Source organism: Suillus subaureus (assembly GCF_016647635.1).
Source record: "Suillus subaureus strain MN1 chromosome Unknown BJ212scaffold_130, whole genome shotgun sequence".
Classification (NCBI taxonomy): domain Eukaryota; kingdom Fungi; phylum Basidiomycota; class Agaricomycetes; order Boletales; family Suillaceae; genus Suillus; species Suillus subaureus.
The window spans coordinates 1-19081 of NW_024538686.1; the positions used below are offsets into that span (position 1 = coordinate 1).

The 19081-nt window shown below is 41.6% G+C and overlaps 1 protein-coding gene across 1 annotated transcript; it reads left to right on the forward strand.

The window, feature by feature from the left end:
• Nucleotides 1–7948: 7948 nt before the first annotated feature.
• Nucleotides 7949–8158, forward strand: BJ212DRAFT_1287803 (uncharacterized protein; the record flags this gene model as incomplete). The annotated part of the gene is made up of 1 exon (XM_041332007.1): nt 7949–8158. A coding segment is annotated over one exon (210 nt), but the record flags the coding sequence as incomplete, so codon positions are not given.
• Nucleotides 8159–19081: the final 10923 nt, after the last annotated feature.

Sequence of the window (19081 nt, forward strand, 5' to 3'; positions counted from 1 at the left end):
CATGTACTTTAATAGTATATTAGCGTGAAGGGAAGAAACTATGACACCGCAAGCTAATCTACACACTCGATAGTGCACCAGACTTTGAGCCAAAATAATCCCTGGCGAGAATGAGTGAGAATCTGGAAATCTGACGAAATTCATTATAGAAAAAAGGTGAGCACCATATCTGCCATTAAGTAATCCATAGCAAATATTTCAAATCAAATAATCATAATAATTAGAGTATGTTTGGATACAGACATTTGGCTGAATTTTGCAATATTGGGGACCAACTTTTGTCAGAGTACAAGGACTGAAAGGTCCCTTTCTGATGTTGTATTGAACCATCACTGTTATCCACAGACTACCTGTTTGGGGTACATCTTGATATCTCGGGTTTTATCTACTTATATACTACCTCACCATCAACATCACCTCCCCATCACTGTCAATGCTATGCTCTTGTTGCTGCCTATCTGGGGCTACACCAGTCAACTGCACCTCCTCCTACACTGCACACCAAAGGCTTGTGTAGGGCTGCACACTGTACTGTATATGGTAGATGGTGAACCTGTTGTGCAAACACAACAATGGCTAGACACTTGTTAAAGTGCCTAACCAAAAATATTGTTGTAGGTCGATGCTCTGCCTAGCTGCTACACTTGCAAGCAAAAATATTCGACCCTAAAGGGAATTGCTACTGAGAATGGCTGATGATACTAAGGACCCAAAAGTGCACAGAGCATGGGAACAAGTGCATGGGTACATAGAGCACAGGAATGTGGAAGTGCAGTTGATGAGTGGTCAATGAGTGGTCAATGTGGGAGTGCAAGATGCTAGGGTAAGGGGTAGGGAAGTCTTAAGGAATGGCACGGGTAACAAGTGAGGGCAAGGGTATTGATTGCACAGGTAAGGAAAGTCAAGACAAGGTGTCCAGGGATAAGGTAACCAATAGGGGCTAAAAGCGCACACTAATGGTGACTGCTCCTAAGTAAAACCTAAGGGAAGGAAATACTGTAGAAGGGAAGTAAATATGAAGTAGTCACTCTAGGCACTTTATACTAGCTAAACCCTCTTGGAAATGGAAGGGACAGGACAGACAGGCAGTAGGAATATGTAAAGACATGTAATAAGACTGCAACACTTGTTACAACACACGAGGCAAGGCAAAATATGTACCAATGAGGTAGGATGGACAATGGACTGATGTGGGACATCTGTAAGGTAGTCTGAAGGCACAGGAAATCGACTGCAGGTATGCATGCAGTGTGAGAGTGAATGTGCAAGTCTGCAGAGCACAGGAATACATGTCTGGAGCAGGTTGAGTGCAGGAAAAGCAGTTGATGGTTTTGTAGCTTTCCATCACCTATATCAAAAGATGGCCATTGCAAGCCTAGTGGGAATATGATTGTCACACCATATACTGTACATGGTATTGGCAGTTGGTGAAGCAAACAGTATGGTATGGAGTATTATATGGATGTATGCAGTAGTGTACAGTACATATGGAATATACAGTGGCTCAAAAAAGTGTCTTGATGTTTGTGACTTTTCATGTAATTGCTATATTATGAGCCAGGGCATGAGAATATGACTAAGCCATAGGGAGGTGTGGGAAAGCTCTGCTTCTAAGCTTCATGTTTAATTCCTATAGCGTGGGAATATTATGTCATCAAGTGAAGATATGGTTAATTTAATTTGGTGACTCATTGAGACACTTTTTTGACTTTCAGTTTGGCTAACACAATCTCTATAATTCTAGTACTTGGTGCTCCCTCCTGTTGCTCTAATTACTTCTACCACTCTTCTATGCATATTATCTATCAATTTGAGGCATTCCTCATCAACAATCTTGCCCCCACTCTGCTGCAACTCTCTCCCACAGCTGAAATAGCCCCTATTATTATCCTCAGTTCTTCTAATCTGCATACCAGGCAGATTGCTACCAAAACTGGTCTGAACAAGGTTACTATCATTAGGATCATAAAAAAGTCATGCCAGATAAGAAAAATATCAAACTAGATTGTCCTTTCAAGCTTACACCATATAACAAAAAATCTCTTGTTCATAATATTCTAACTAGGCAGGCTGCCAATGCTGCTCAAGCCACCAAATTTATTAGTTACATCATCTACACTACTCTCTTCACTCAAATAGTCAAGAATACTCCTAAGGCAGCCAATCTTAAAGCTGTAAACAGGCAGAAAAACCTTTCCTATCTTCAGTCTATAGAAGGAGGAGACCAGCCTTGGCTTTAAAGCCTCAATATTGGATTGTTGAGGACTGGAATAGGGCTACCTGGTCAGATGAGACAAAAATAAATAGGATAGGGTCAGATGGCTAGGAATATATGTGATGAAAGGCAGAAGAACTACTAGAACAAAAAAGTCAAGAATACACTAAAGAATGTAAAGTAGGAAACTTGATGGTATGGTGATGTATGAGGTGGAATGGAGCAGGAATTCTCTGTGAGGTGGGGGGGAGGATGAATGCAGAGCAGCACATTTCAATTTTGGAAAACTATCTGCTCAGAAGCATGCAAGAATCAAGAATTAGTGAATAAGACATTACCTTCTAACAAGACAATGTCCCTAAGCATACTTCAAGTTGACCATAAAATGGTTTGAAAACTATGGCATTGGTGTGCTATCATGGCAAGTCAAGTCCTCAGACCTCAACCCTATTGAACAGCCCTGGTAATTACTCAAGATATCACTTGCAATCTATCAAGATCCTCGATAGGGGTTATTTCAGCTGTGGGAGAGAATTGTAGCAGAGTGGGGCAAGATTGTTGATGAGGAATGCCTCAAATTGATAGATAATATGCATAGAAGAGTGGTAGAAGTAATTAGAGCAACAGGAGGGAGCACCAAGTACTAGAATTATAGAGATTGTATTAGCCAAACTGAAAGTTAAAAAAGTGTCTCAATGAGTCACCAAATTAAATTAACCATATCTTCACTTGATGACATAATATTCCCACGCTATAGGAATTAAACATGAAGCTTAGAAGCAGAGCTTTCCCACACCTCCCTATGGCTTAGTCATATTCTCATGCCCTGGCTCATAATATAGCAATTACATGAAAAGTCACAAACATTGAGACACTTTTTTGAGCCACTGTACATACATTGATACAAGGAGTGGCTAACATTGCAGTAGGCTCCTGGTTCAAAAATCCATTCTTCTGCCATTAAGATCTTCTTCATCATTGAGGTCTTTGATCTTGCTGGTGTCTTCTTCTTTAGGTGCTGTACACCTTACCATCTGCTTTCCTTTATAGTTATTCTTTCTGGCATTTCCGTTTTGAGGGTGGAATTCTTGGTCATTAGATCTGTGACCAACCTTTCCACAAGAGAAGCATTTCCCTTGCTTCATGTATTCCTTCTTTTCAGCCTCAGAGAGGCGATAAACGTCCATGGCATTAGGGTTGTTGTTTCCAGGGGTGAAACATGGAGTGGATCACCAATCATTGAAACAGGTGTTTCTATTATTGTTCTGGGGTCTGTGGGAAAGGAGAAGCTGATAAGAGTTCTCAATGGATATCACCTTCTTGACTATTCTGTCAAGGGTGTTAGGGATCTCTCTGGAATTGCAGAGTTTCATAATGAGCGGTTGTTTAAGGCCTCAGAGGAAGTAGTCTTTCTGAGTGTTGAAGCTATAGATCTCAGCTCAGTTACAGAGCTGTCAGAATGTGGCTATGTACTCACTTAAGTCATTGCCTTGTTTAAGAGCATGGAGCTTGTGAAGCACAGTACCAGCTGAGTCAATTGGGTTAAAGGTTTCTTCGAACTGGGGAGTAAATCCATCCCAAGTTCCATATCTGTTCTTTTCTCCAGTAGTGGATGTTGGATCAGGTTGCTGAGCATGTTCAATGAAGTCTTCTGTCCATGCTGCAGCTGTGCCTTCTTTCATAAATGAAAGAGCAAAGGTGATCTTTCTGGTGTTGGTATCATAAATTTCTTTGTTCACATCTAGGTAGAGTGTGATGAGGTGGAGGAACTTTGTGGTTCCATCTCAATTTTCATCAAAGTCAGGTGGTGAACAAATCTTTCTTTCAATTGGTTTTGGCATGTCTGAGTCTGAGTCTGAGTCTGAGTCTGAGTCAGTGTCTGATGGTTCTGGTTCAGGGGAGGGGAATCTGGGTGGTGCTACCAGTTCAATGGGTGGAGTGTCAGGGATTTCTTCATCTCTGTCTTCTATAGGTGCTGGTGCACTTGTTTCAAAATGAGAAACAATAGTGTGGTGTGTAATAGATGAAGGGCCTGGGACAGCAAGAGTAGGGAGAACAGGAGTGTAGGGAGTGTCAAAGGATCCTCACAATGAAGAGGTTCGTCTGGGAGAGTTGGGTAGATAAGGACTGTATGGAATTCTGGATTGTTCAGAGAAAGCCTTCTTGCTTTTCTTGGAGGGTGCCACTTTGGCAATCAATCAGTTTTTATGGGTTAAAAAGGTAAAAGCCCCTACAGATGGAGGGGTTCAGAGGTAACTTGAATCTTTTGTTATGAACTCAGACAGAGTGTTGTTCCAATAAAGGAATCAGGATCAGGGTTGATCAAGGACTAAGCCTTATTGAATTCAATGCCTCCCTCAGGAGCAATCATCTAGACTCCTGCAGGATCTAGAGTTCAAATGGGACAATGGCTAGCCTCCTTCTCAAGGAGCTAGAGTTCAAGTATGAAAGAGAACTGAGTAGATTCAAGTTAGAGAAAATACAAGCAGTAACTAGGGTTTATATATGTAAGAGAATCATGCACAGACCAGGCTAGGCTAAGGGTAATGAATAATAGGAAAGGAAGGTTCATGGGAAAATGGAGTATGAGTCAGAGATAAGAGAGACCATGATGAAACAGCACAGTGAAAAGGAAGCATCAGAAGTACAGCCATAAGGTGTCTGCAGTAATGATGGGAAAAAGAGTGGAGCACTGTAACACAGATAGTCAAAAGTGGGCATGAAGTTGAGGAATCTAGTGACAAAGAAGATGAAGAGGATGAGGATGAAACAAGGATGGAGGCAAGTCTTGAAGCAAAAAATGATCCTGGGCTACTGGTGAGTACACAACTTTTCTAAAAAAAAGATCATGCTGATGAACACAGGCTGTCATACATCATATATTTTCACATATGCTTGGTACTGTGAAATTGACATCCAAAGATCTGCCATGGTGGCCCATGGATGGTGCAACTGGTAAAAGCTCCTCTTATTCTGCTGGGGGGACAGTCACACTCATGAAGATTACTATCAAGGTCTCCAGACAGTCTTCAGATATATTTGTGCAAAGGGTGCTGAATTTAGCCCTGCATCTGCAAAGGCATTGCATCCAATCAGTGATGAAGACTTGCTTGATTGTGTGCACACCAAGTACCAAGACTTACATAAAGCATTACAGGCAGCCAAGATATTGTCATCATCTTGTGTAACTACCTCAACAGAGGCTTCCAAAAACCAAGGAGCATTGTGAGATGCAAAACTATCAAAGGCTGTGTGTCAGAGTTAACAGCAAGGTGTAAGTACTAAGCAATGATGTTGTTATGATCAAGCTAAGTCTGTGACTAGCAAACAAAGCAAGTAAGTAACATAGAACTTGGATTGGGGCTTGCACCAAGCCTGCTGCAACCAGTGAGTGTTTGTAGGTACAAGTTCACAGCAATCAATCTAGCTGCAAAGGCTACAATCAATTATCGACAATTACAATGGTGAGTCATCAATTGTTCTCTTTATAAGGCTAAGGATGTTGGCAGCGACAGGCTCCAACGAAGGTACTTGTCAAAGAGGAGAGCTTGCTTAGGGCTCAAGGAGTAGACAGTATGAACCAAGTAGATTCAAGTTAGAGAATACAAATGCTACCTGTAAAGTATATATACTGTTGGAAGGGATAAGGGCAGGTTTGCCATATTAGTGGTAAGGGTAGAGGGTGAATGAGTCACAATGAGTCAGGATACCAAAGTAAGTAGAAAGTACTGGTTGAGTAGTAAGGGTAAAGGGGACATGAGTCATGGTGAGTCATGACAAGTCAGAATACCATAGTAAGTAAGAAGTACCAGTTAGGCGGTAAGGACATAGGGTTGGTGAGTCATTGGATGAACCGAAGATAAGGTACAACTGACAGAATGGTCAGTGGAATGATTAGGAGAAAATGATAGAACAATCAAGAAAAGAGAAAAGGGGCAATCACCTGAAGAGGAAAGGGGTCCAGCAAGGGTGTGAGTGAGGAAAATGAATAGGGGCCAAACAAGTGGATGTTACCTATGACAGCAGCTGTCATATCCCACAATCTGGACCCACATTCCATCATGTTCCCACGCCTTCTGAGCCTATGTCTGGACCCCACTTCATATCCAACTCATTCCCAGATCCCCTTCCACTGTGTGCTCCACACCTTAGCAGGATTGACTACGCTCCAGATTTATCCCTGAGCTCCAGACCATTGGATCTCCACTGCTAGCCTGATCCATACCCCCCTGTCCCATCCACCCTATGCACACTCCATCCAGCAAGACATCTGGACTTCACCTCATCTCGGATTCTGAACTATATCCACCTTCTCATATCCCAGTCCTGTATCTACCTTGTCTTCCAGATCCCCAGATCTCCAGACCTCCAGATATTAACTCTGGACCTATTCCCACCCTCTGTCTGATATCCTGCACCTATTCCAATTTAGGCATCTCTGCCTTTCCGGCTTTCGGGTACCTCCTGTTCTGTCTTGCTTATTGATCCTTGTATGAGTCTTCATCTCTGAGTTCATTTAGTTATGTTCCATCTTACTTACTAACATGTTTCCACATGCTTGTACATAGCCTTGCTCCTTTGCTTACTAATCCCCTCAGATAGTCTCCAGTATATAACCCCTGTAGATACTCCTGTAGTTTCCTCAGTTTGAATATCAACTTAGACTTGCCCAATCCTCTCTCAGACTTTGGTCCACCTAAGTCTGTCCTACTCATCAGGCCTAGGGATTGATTCCCTAGGCCGGAGCTTTGCCTTTCTGGCACTTACCCTCTTTCCAGACTTAGGTCCAATCCCTGTTCTCTCCAACTCTACCTTAGGGTAGTCTACCTCTATTTGCTTCTACATTGGACTTCATCTGATGTAGCCCCTATTCCTTCTGGACCTCTGGACCTCCTGTCCTTTGGATGTTCTGCCCTCCTAACCCTCAGATGTCCTATCCTCCTGTCCTTTGGACATCATGCCCTCTGTACCTTCAGACATCCTGTCCTTCATACCTCTGGACATCCTGTCCTTCTGTCCTCCATCATCCTGCCCTCCTGTCCTCCAGACCTTCAGATCTCCTATCCTTCCATCCTGTTTCCTGTAGAAGTATTACCTTGCAGTGGGAACTGTCCTGAATACTTCCTGCATTCCTCCAGAACTCTCCCATGCTCCTCCGGACATTTCCCGCACTCCTCTGGACTTTGTTGGACCATCATTGGACCTCATATGAAATAAAGGGCACATACTCAGGTAAGGGGCATAGCATTTGAGCTGAGGCCAAGCCCCTCTGAGTCAGTCTCTCTCTCCTTTGAGCAACATGGTTCTTAACAGCAGCTAAGGCCTGAGGTTTCACAAAAATGTGAGGTTCACAAGCAGAAATTTGATGTACTACCTGACAAATCAGAGTTCAATATCACCCTTGTCCCACAACTCATGTCATAAGATGAGGATGAGACAAATGAAGAAGAACATCTTACTGGAAGATACATCTCACATCCTTGGGTATGGGGAAGTGAGCATGTAAGCAATGATTTAACAATAACTTTTTAAGTGCTGACCTACCTTGTGTAACAGAGGAACCAGTTTATCACTGCTGTTGATGCTCAACAGGATCCTCATCCACCAAAGCATTACACTATTCATACCCAAGGCGAGCCATTTGATATCACTGTTTCACAAATTTAGAAAGTTGAACATTGTGTGAGAAGGTAGATGGTATCACAGGAGTGACTCACACAGCCAGGGAATTAAAAGTATGATGTGCCAGCATTTATCATAAACAATGAGAAAGCATGGGGTGATCCAAAGGACCCTGAAGAAACTATATCAGCCCAGAAGCATGTCAAGAACCAAAAGAAAGAAGTTGCTACATGTAAGAGAGCAAAATTGGTAGATGATGCAAACAAGAAATCAGAGAAGGGTAAGAAAAAGCACAATCAAAAAAGGACAAGGGGAAAGTAAGAGCAGTTGATGTTGATAAGGAGCCAACTCAGCCAAAGAATACAGTGCCAGCACAGCCTGTTGCAAGCACATCAATTGCACATCAGATGATTGATGACAATGCTGATAGCAAATTTGAAGACTGAAGGTATGCACTTTGTATATTCAGTCTCATGATATAGAGCTCAGTTGTTATTATCAAAGAAATCCTCAGGCTCTGTTCCTGACTAAAGGACAAAGAATGTTAGCTGTCTCATTTGTACATTCATACCATAACCAAATCTTGTACATGGTCAAATGATACTGCAATCTGAAGACTTTTCTTAATGACATTAGAGTATACTGGAATAAGTGTGGGTGGGCTTGCAATTTGAGCAACTGGGATTATTTCATATGGATGATAATTGTTTGAATATGAGGTATGGATGCCAAGAGTACTTTCACTATTTTTAAAGTTAAAGTTCAGAAGATGATGAGAAACAAAGGCATGACTTACTAGAGTGCCCAAGGCATCAGTGAAATATTTTCATTAGACTTGAGATGTCAGACAAGGGCACAAATGTGAGGTACTTTGTCTTGAATGTCAATAATGAGGAGTATGGTTATCTCAACAGGAAGACAGGACCCACTACAGGAAATGAAAGCATATGTATCAGTTTGTGTTCATCTGTTGGTTATGTAACCATATTGAATACCATCCTTTTGGATGTACATGAGGGCACAGGCAACCTTAAAGGCAAAGAAGACTGCCATTGTCGAATGAGAAGTCACCAATAATGTTAAGACCAGGCCAGTGTTACAGTCAATGTATGCCCCTATTCATTTTCTCTTACTGTATTATGTCACATGCTGCATGCTGCCGCTGATAGACTTATCTCCAACTTACACTTGTATTATGCCATGATCACTATCACCATCACTAGGTACCTATTCTTGTTTTCTCTGACTCATCTTGTTATCTCTGACTCATCCTTGATCCCACACCTACCATAAAGCACTTGTGTTCACTATATATAGTCTACCTTGTATGCCTTGATACTGCACTTAATCTTACTAGGTTTTACCTGGAACATCCTTTGCTTAGGACTCCCAATCCTAAGTCGTCTGAACTGTATCTTAAGTCAGAGACACTCCCACTGCCTTAGCTTACCTTGAACACTTGACTTATCATCTCATGTAGAATCTCAATGGAGGTCCTGACTCTTATCAAGTCATCTGTTGTTAGAACCACCCTAGTTCATAACAGCCAGAGAGCTCAGCAGTATGTTATAAGCAATGGATAAAGGACACCTTCAGGTCCAAAAGTTCAAAGATTGACAAACTTTGCTTGGCAAAGTGGGAGTTGGATGTTGTCTGAGGAGCTATTCAATAGAGTCAAAGTATAGCATGAGAACATACCTTGAGCAGCTTCACCCTAATACACAGCAATGTCTGTCATCATACTCCCTTGCTGCTGGGCTTGACTCTTAAGGATCTCATGGAGGGTATCTTGTTCTAGCACATGAGCATTGTGGGGAAGTGAAAGAGTATACTTGTATATCAAGTGGGCCTGAACCCAATGACACATCAATGTTAACTCCATTCAGCCACCATGAATACACAGGTCTGTAAGCCTTGATCATGTCTGCAATATGCATTGATGCATGGTAATTGATCATGAGATGAATGTTGAGCTCAAGGCAGTGGAAGCAATACTGGGACAAAAATGATTGTCTGATGCATGCCTGGGACATTGAGATTGATCAAGTTGCAAGAAGATGAACAGCTGCACAGAGAAGTAAGACTGCATTATATATGTACTGGCAGTTGCATAAAAATTCAAGAGCTTGTGTATTGGGTGGCTGAGGGGGCTCCACATCTGGAATAGCATCATTCTCATCCTTCCAAGACAACCATAGCAGTATAGGTGTGACTATCAGCAGTCTTCTTCACTCATCTGCTTTCTTCAGTGATTGGTTCTTGCCAAGCTGCCAAAAAGGTGTAGTGTTGATACTATTTGAAGAATATAAATAACATACATTCTTGGGAAGACATTGTGGATAACACAACTTGGCTAGATAGTTGTGAGAATACCTAGCCAATATATGTCTACTAGTCCTGCCTAGCTGCTACACTTGCAAGCAAGAATGTTTGACCTGAGGGATCTGCTGTCTAGTCAAGTTCAATAATCAGTACTACACAAAGGATGAAAATCTGAATGTCAGAAATCAAGTCCAAAGGTATGGGGTGAAGTCCAATGCATGGGAAATTGGATCTGCAGGTGCAGAGATGGTGGAATAGTAAGAGAAAGGAAGGGAAAGTGTCAGGACTAGCTTGGAGATGTTAGGGAACATAAGATGAATGAGTGACAATAGTGCTGTGTCAAGGAGAGTGATGTGACAATCATATTCCTGCTAGGCTTGCATGGCCATCTTTTGATATAGGTGATGGAAAGGTAGCCCTCATATTATTCATCACTCCCCTATATGCAGCCTTCATTAGTAGTCTTATTACATGTCTTTCCATATTCCTACTGCCTGTCTGTCCTGTCCCTTCCATTTCCAAGAGGGTTTAGCTAGTATAAAGTGCCTAGAGTGACTACTTCGTATTTCCTTCCCTTAGGTTTTACTTAGAAACAGTCACCATTAGTGCATGCTTTTAAGCCCCTATTGGTTACCTTATACCTGGATACCTTACCTCAATTTTCCTTACCCTTGCAATCAATACCCTTTCCCTCACTCACTATCTGCCTCATTCCTTAAGACTTCCCTATTCTGTACCTTCACTCCTTTGCATCTCACACTGCACATCGACTGCTCATTGACCACTCATTGACCACACTTGTGCATTTTCTGTGCTCTACATCCCCACATGCTTGTTCCGATGCTCTGTGCACTTTCGGGTCTTTAGTATTATTGGCCATTCTTGCTTGCAAGTGTAGCAGCTAGGCAGAGCATCAACCTTACAACAATATTTTTGGTTAGGCACTTTACCAAGTAACTAGCAATGGTTGTGTTTACACAGCAGGTCAACAGGTATATTGCAATGGTAGCTCTAAGGACAGGTATGGGTGACCAGCATCAGGGATTTCTCCCTCCTACTAAGTGGTAATTGTAAGCCTGGTCACCCAACCCTATATAACTAACTACATGAAAGTCTGGAGTCCATAGGTGAAAGTAGTAGCAAAAACATGGGTCTGATGATATGTAGGTAAACGGCCATGAGGTACTGCAGCCTGTGGGAATCCATGTAATAACACTGTCTACTCAATTAGTAATGGGAAATAACTGACTATGCACCAGTGGAAATAAGCAGGACTGGACTGGACTGGACATGGTAGGACTAGTGCATGAGATCTCTCTGATATCATATTAGAAATAGAGCAAAGTCTGTCTAAGTTACCATTTTGCAGGAGCATTAACTCCTTTGTTGATGGTTCAAGACAATGATTGATCTGCTGGACATTAGGCTCTTTTTGTTCTGGTAAAATAGTAGCACAAATGATGTTCATCTAAAGGAAGTGCTGGTCCTAAGGCAGATCATTTATTGCAAAGTATATCGCTCCAGTTGAATGCAGTCAGTTCTCAAGTATTCCCATCCTGACAATTCATGTATTAGCTAAGTATACAGTGGCTCAAAAAACTGTCCACATGTTTTGACATTTTTCACTATCTATGATATTGTGTGAGAATGAACAAATGCCTCAAGGATATGCTTATACCACATTGTAGTATGGCTTCAGGGCTTTCATTTGAGCCCTACACCGTGGGAATCGGTAGAGATATGGTGGAGATATAAGGCTCACAAAATGGTGACTCATGTGGACAGTTTTTTGACTCAAGTATTTTACAATAATAACCAGGTATTCTAGTATTTTGTATGACCTCCCTTGGCTTTAATTACTGCCTCTATCCTTCTAGGCATACTCTCAATTAATTTCTGGCAATCCTCAGCTGTGATCTTCCCCCGTTTCACTGCTACTCTCTCCCAAAGCTCCCATACTCCTTTAGGGGGGTTTTCATAGGCTTGAAGCTTTTTCTTGAGTGTTCCCCAGAGATGTTCAATGACATTGACATCAGGAGACTGTGCTGGCCAGTCAAGAACATTGATGTTATGTTCTTCAAACCATTCCTTAGCTCTTCTGGATGTGTGCTTGGGATCATTATCCTGTTGGAAAATGATATCTTCTTCATCAATCCCTGATTCTGCCAAGCTAGGCAGCAAGTGGTCATTTAAAATGTCCACATACTGCTCAGCATTCATCTTCCCCTCAACCTCAGCAAGCATTCCCACACCATTCCATCTCATACAGCCCCATATCATTAAAGAACCTCCTCCAAACTTGACAGTCCCATTAACCTCTCTGTCTGTTAGGCCATCTCCCTTCTTTTTCCATACATATACCTTCCCATCTGACCCAATCCTATTGATTTTGGTCTCATCTGACCATATAACATGCTTCCAGTCCTCTACAGTCCAGTGTTGATGAGCTAAGGCAAAGGCTAGTCTTCTCTGCCTATGTTTGATGGAGAGAAGAGGCTTTTTCTTTGTTACTGCCTTGAGATGAGCTGCCTTGAGAACATTCCTCACAGTTTGTGAAGAGACAGGGGTAGTGATGGTGGAATTGATATAATGGGTGGCTTGGACAGCATTATCAGCCTTTCCTGTAGTGATATGTTGGATAATAGCCCTTTTGTCAGTAGAGGTAAGCTTGGATGGACGTCCTCCACAAGAGTTTTCCTTGTCTGGGTGGCTTTCTTTGATAAACTTGGCCACAGTGGACTTGGATACTCCAGTTCTAGAGGAAATTTGGCAAGCAGAGAGGCCAGCATAAGACAGAGAGAGGATATTATCTCTTTGAGCAGAAGAGATGGCTTTCATGGTGATTATGACTATGATACATGAGATATTCTGGTTTATATAGTTAGATATAGTCATAAAATAACATAATGACACCACTTCATAATTTATATAATAGTGGCATGATTTTTGTGGTGTCATAAATAATGATTTATATAGTTTTAATATACACTCAAAAAACTGTCCACATGAGTCATCATTTTATAAGCCTTATGTCTCCACCATATCTCCACCGATTCCCATGGTGTAGGGCTCAAATAAAAGCCCTGAAGCCATACTACAATGTGGTATAAGCATGTCCTTGAGGCATTTGTTCGTTCTCACACAATATCATAGATAGTGAAAAATGTCAAAACATGCGGACAGTTTTTTGAGCCACTGTATATGCACTCATATAGGGGTATTATACCAATACCTCAGCCCATATGTCTAAATGATACATATCTGGGCCCACCCATCTATATGACATCCCCCTACATTGGCCCACCCATCTATATACAGTGACTTGCAAAACTGTTACAATGTTTGGTACTTTTTCAGTGTACACAATATAGCGCCTATGCATGTGGGAATCATGCTTAGTGTTGGTGGGGGTGTGTGAACTACAAACCCTTGGCTACAGACTGACACTTAGATCACGTGATTTGGCCAAGGGGATGTGAAGATATGCCTATTTTAAGACAGAGATACCATTATAACAGTTTGCAGCTGTTAATATAGATGGTGGGATCTCAGTCAAATCAGAGGATGGGTACTGTTATTTGCTTATACAAATAAAAATATACATAAAAATATTATGTCTGAGTTTGAAATTGCTCCCACACTTCTCTATTTTTAATCATTACCACCATGGGATCCCCCTCTACTACTCAAAAGAATACCATTTTCTTTTAGCTTAATGCTGGTCATTCTATTCACTCTATTGCCTCCACAACTGGTGTCAGCACTACTACTATCTCCAAGCTTCATTAAAAAGAGTGTTCCTACTTGCAAAAGTTGACTGGTGGTCATTCAACCAAGCTTTTCTCAGTCAATATATGTTATCCTATTTGTTTCATCTTCACTCAGCAGGCAGAAACTGCTATCCAAGTGCTCAAATCTTTTTCAAATATTGTCACTCAGCCCCCCAACCCAAGTACCACTTGCTGCTACCTGAAAAAGCTGGGATGAGGGCTGTAGTCAAGTCCAAACACTCTCTACTGTCTGCCAAATATTGCAAAGCACACTTGGACTTTGCCTATACTCACAAAAATTGGACTTTGGAGGACTGGAAGTTGGTCATATGGTCTGATGAAACCAAAATTAATCACCTAGGGTCAGATGGTTGCAAATGGGCTTGGAAAAAGTCAGGAGAGAGGCATAGTGACAGATTGGTATAAGGAACTATCAAGTTTAATGGAAGTTCTGTGATGATATGGGGCTATATGACCTGTGAAGAAGTTGGCTATGCTGCTAAGATTGATGGTAGAATGGGTGAAGATCTTTACCTTCAAATTTTGAAGTATAAACTTCAAAATTTCCTGGAGTTTTACAATCTTAATGCTTCTGATGTCATCTTTCAGCAAGACAATGACCCTAAGCATACCTGCAAAAAGGTCAAGAAGTGACTAGATGGGCAGGAATTTAGGACTATGGTGTGGTCTGCACAATCTCCTGACCTTAACCCATTGGAATATCTCTGGGACCTTGTCAAAAGGAGACTTGCAGAGTATGAGCATTCCCCTAAGGAAATAGTAGCAATGGTTGGGAATAAAGAAGTGTGGGAGCAATTTCAAACTCAGACATAATATTTTTATGTATATTTTTATTTATATAAGCAAATAACAGTAACCATCCTCTGATTTGACTGAGATCCTACCATCTATATTAACAGCTGCAAACTGTTATAATGGTATCTCTGTCTTAAAATAGGCATATCTTCACATCCCCTTGGCCAAATCATGTGATCTAAGTGTCAGTCTGTAGTCAAGGGTTTGTAGTTCACACACCCCCACCAACACTAAGCATGATTCCCACATGCATAGGCGCTATATTGTGTACACTGAAAAAGTACCAAACATTGTAACAGTTTTGCAAGTCACTGTAATAAATATTTCACCACCCTATTGGCCTACCTGTCTATCTAATATACCCCCATGTTGGCCTACCCGTATATATAATAAATATTTCACTGCCCCATTGGCCCACCCATCTACAAAATAATACTAATACATCAGCCCACCTGTCTATATAATAATATCTGCTATACATCTCTCTTCAGCCCAGCTATCTATAATATATGTCTATCCTACTCTACATATTACCCAGATGGGCCCACCCATCTCCATCAGTAATAATATTTCTCCCAGCCCATCTGCCACTGTCAAGGATATTGATGACATTGGCATAGATGGGCCTACCCATCAACATCAAGGATATACATAACATCAGCCCATAGTCTGCTGGTTCATCTTATACAGGATATTATGTAGGTCAGGTGACCCATATAATATGGAGTTTGTCACTGAAGGGGCTCTATCCAGATGGTTTCATTGCCATGAAGAATAAGATGATGTTGCAAGGAAGTCAAGTTTCCAGCCATTGTGAGCTAGCTTAAAGATAGGATGTGCACTTTCCATAATAGTGTTCACCAACTGAGTTCTGGATGCCATGAGTTTTCCCCAAGATGATGGCACTAGATTATGGGTGTCAAGCTCAGACCATGCCCCCCACAGTGACTTACAGATAGCTTCAACTACAGCTTCAGATATCAGGTTCCCAATTTTGTCCTCCAAAAATGGCAGTTTTCTGTGATTACTTGAAGTCACCTCCAGAGAATCCAACCAGTCAAGGTAGTCAGCTTTGTTCCAGAAGTGAACCTTGGGATGCATCTGAGCATTTGGGCAGTGAGGATCATATTTTGGTGCAGAACCAGGTGTAGATTTTTGAGAAAATTGAAGTGGGTCAGTGACTGAAATATGGACAGCATTGGTAAGTGTTTGAAAAGCAGTGCTATCAAATGTGACTGAGTCTAAATCAAACTTGTAAACTGATATGTATGTGATTGTATTGCATGTAGCTGTAACTTTGAGGATTTGCATCTCCAGAGCTTTGCAGTGTTCATGCAAGGCCTGGAGCTGCTAATTATCATGCATATATCCACCCTATAATTTATCTTATTAGTTTGCAGACTTGGTGAAGAAATTATCAAGACAAAGGCACCTGTTAGAACAGGGTCAGAATCAGTTGTGGGGGGACCCTTGGATCAGTCATATATTAATCTTCAATGTCAGGCAATGGCATATGACCAGAAGACAGGGGTGCTGGTGATGGGGTATATTCCCCCAAATGCAGATTCTGTGAAGAATAACCAGGAGTTTTATCTGAATCAAACAAAGACATGCTGTTGTGATGATCATATCCCTGCTAGGCTTGCATGGCTGTCTTTTGATATAGGTGATGGAAAGGTAGCCCTCATATCATTCATCACTCTCCTATATGCAGCCTTTATTAGTTTCAGCTACAAAACTATTGTCTGCTCCTTAGGCCCCACTTTCCTGTGATGCCTGCACACACCATGCATTGCTATTCATGTTCTCACACCTTAACCTGCACATTTCCTGTGCCTCACACACCATTAGTTCACCTGGTAATGTGTTTCAGGTGCATCAGTACACAACTGCTTTGCATCAACTGCTTTTCCTACACTCAACCCGCTTCTGATGTGCATTCCCATGCTCTGTGGACTCACACATTCACTCCTGCTGTGACAGTCAAGTTGTCCTTGGGCTTAGATTTACTTACTTTCATTACCTTTACCTACCCCCACTTTCTTTAGCTTATGTTTGCATTTTTGCAGCTTATATAAGCATTGCATCTTACCTTTCACTCTTTACCTGTAGTCTGAGACTAGCAGTTTATGATGATTTCTCTCCTTTCTGAGCTCTGGGTCTAGTACAGAAACCCTTGTGGGTTGAATAGCAGCTAGGTACTTTACCAAGTATCTAGCCAAGTTGTGTTACTCACACCACTGTTAAGGTCATACTCAAGGAATAACTGGATCCAAAGGGCTTCAGCCTCAGCTTGTGCGCTGTGCCCCTTACCTGAGTATTGCCCCTTATTTCAGGAAGGCAAGACTAATGCGTCTGGAAGGTCAGACAAGTATTGTAATGGATCCGGATGATTTCCGGATGTGGGATAGGTATCATAGGGCTAATCCAGACGAGTCCAGACTAGAAACTAACAGTAATAGACTGTCGGAGACAGAGGCAGATATGGATAGACTATAGGAATCAATCCTAAGTCTCGGAGGGTGATGAGAGTGGAGGTATTCAAGTCTGGAGGATGGGAATGAGTAGAACTAAGATGATATTCAAACTGAGGTACTACAGAAAGTTATAGGAGGTTATATACTATAGGTATCTAACAGAATGATCAATCAGCAGGGTCTGAGGCTATGTACAAAGCATGTGGATAGTCTATTGGTAAGTAGAAACGGATCACAAATCATGAAACGGAAATGAAACATAGGTAGTGGATCAGGGAGCAGGACGGATATACAGATAACCGAAATACCAGAGTTAGGGGGTTACCAAAAGGAGATGAGCGCTGGTTGTGGATTCAGATGAGTTGTGGACTGGACTGGATGAGTGGACAGATTGAATAACGAGATGTTGGAGGGAGATAAGATGTGGATCTGAGATGGGATAAGGGTCAGATCTGAGATCCAGATATGTGGATATGACAACCACACTGCATGCATACCTGCAGTTGATTTCCTGTGCCTTCAGACTACCTTACAGATGTCCCACATCAGTCCATTGTCCATCCTACCTCATTAGTATATATCTTTCCTTGCCTCGTGTGTTGTAACAAGTGTTACAGTCTTATTACATGTCTTTCCATATTCCTACTGCCTGTATGCCCTGTCCCTTCCATTTCCAAGAGGGTTTAGCTAGTATAAAGTGCCTAGAGTGACTACTTCATATTTACTTCCCTTCTACTGCATTTCCTTCCCTTAGGTTTTACTTAGGAGCAGTCACCATTAGTACATGCTTTTAAGCCCCTATTGGTTACCTTATACCTGGACACCTTACCTTGATTTTCCTTACCCTTGCAATCAATACCCTTGCCCTCACTCATCATCTGCCCCATTCCTTAAGACTTCCCTATTCTGTACCTTCACTCCTTTGCATCTTGCACCACATATCAACCAGACATTGACTGCACTTGTGCATTCCTGTGCTCTGTGCACTTTCAGGTCTTTAGTATCATTGGCTATTCTCAGTAGCAATTCCCTTTAGGGTTGAACACTCTTGCTTGCAAGTATAACAGCTAGGCAGAGCATCAACCTTATAACAATATTTTTGGTTAGGCACTTTACCAAGTGTCTAGCTATTGTTGTATTTGCACACTGTGAAGATTTGAAGAACTTCCAGTATTGCTAGAGAACATCTTGGCAGTATGATGGGGGCATGAGCTACAGAACTTGCACATACAGTAATATAGAATTATAACTCCACTGGAAAAACATAACTAGGTGAATATCCATTCTACTACTCTACATCTCCATCCTTGTCATTGTCATCCTCATCAACATGATTGATTCCAAGGTTTGAGATCTGTAATCCAGGCTTCTCTAGCAAAGAAAATCACTCCTTGGTAATACCAGAAGGCAGTTTGGGTGTATGTGAAATCATTGCTATAACACTAATGATCTTCTTCACAGGAACAACACAGAGTTCATTAAGGCAAGAGCAGGAGGCCACTGTACATGAGGAGAGTTGGATAAGGGCATTGTCAGGAAGAGTATAGCTGGATGACTATGATGACTGCCAATCTACATCATCAAGCACATCTGCTTCAATAGCCAACCAAGTGAAGTATAGAATCTCACCATGTCATTCCTGCCCACAGTATTTTAGCTGTAGTACTATCATGTCAGTAGTGTATTTAGTATAAGTTTAACAAACATACCTTGATGTTACAAGACACACAAATTTGCTCAAGTTCTTTGAGATTCTCCCTCCATGCTGAGTATGCCACTTAGTCATTAGGTAGAAGGAGGTGAGCCCATCTTTTAATATGAGGTATATCACACTCATATCCAAGAAAGTTAGAGATTGC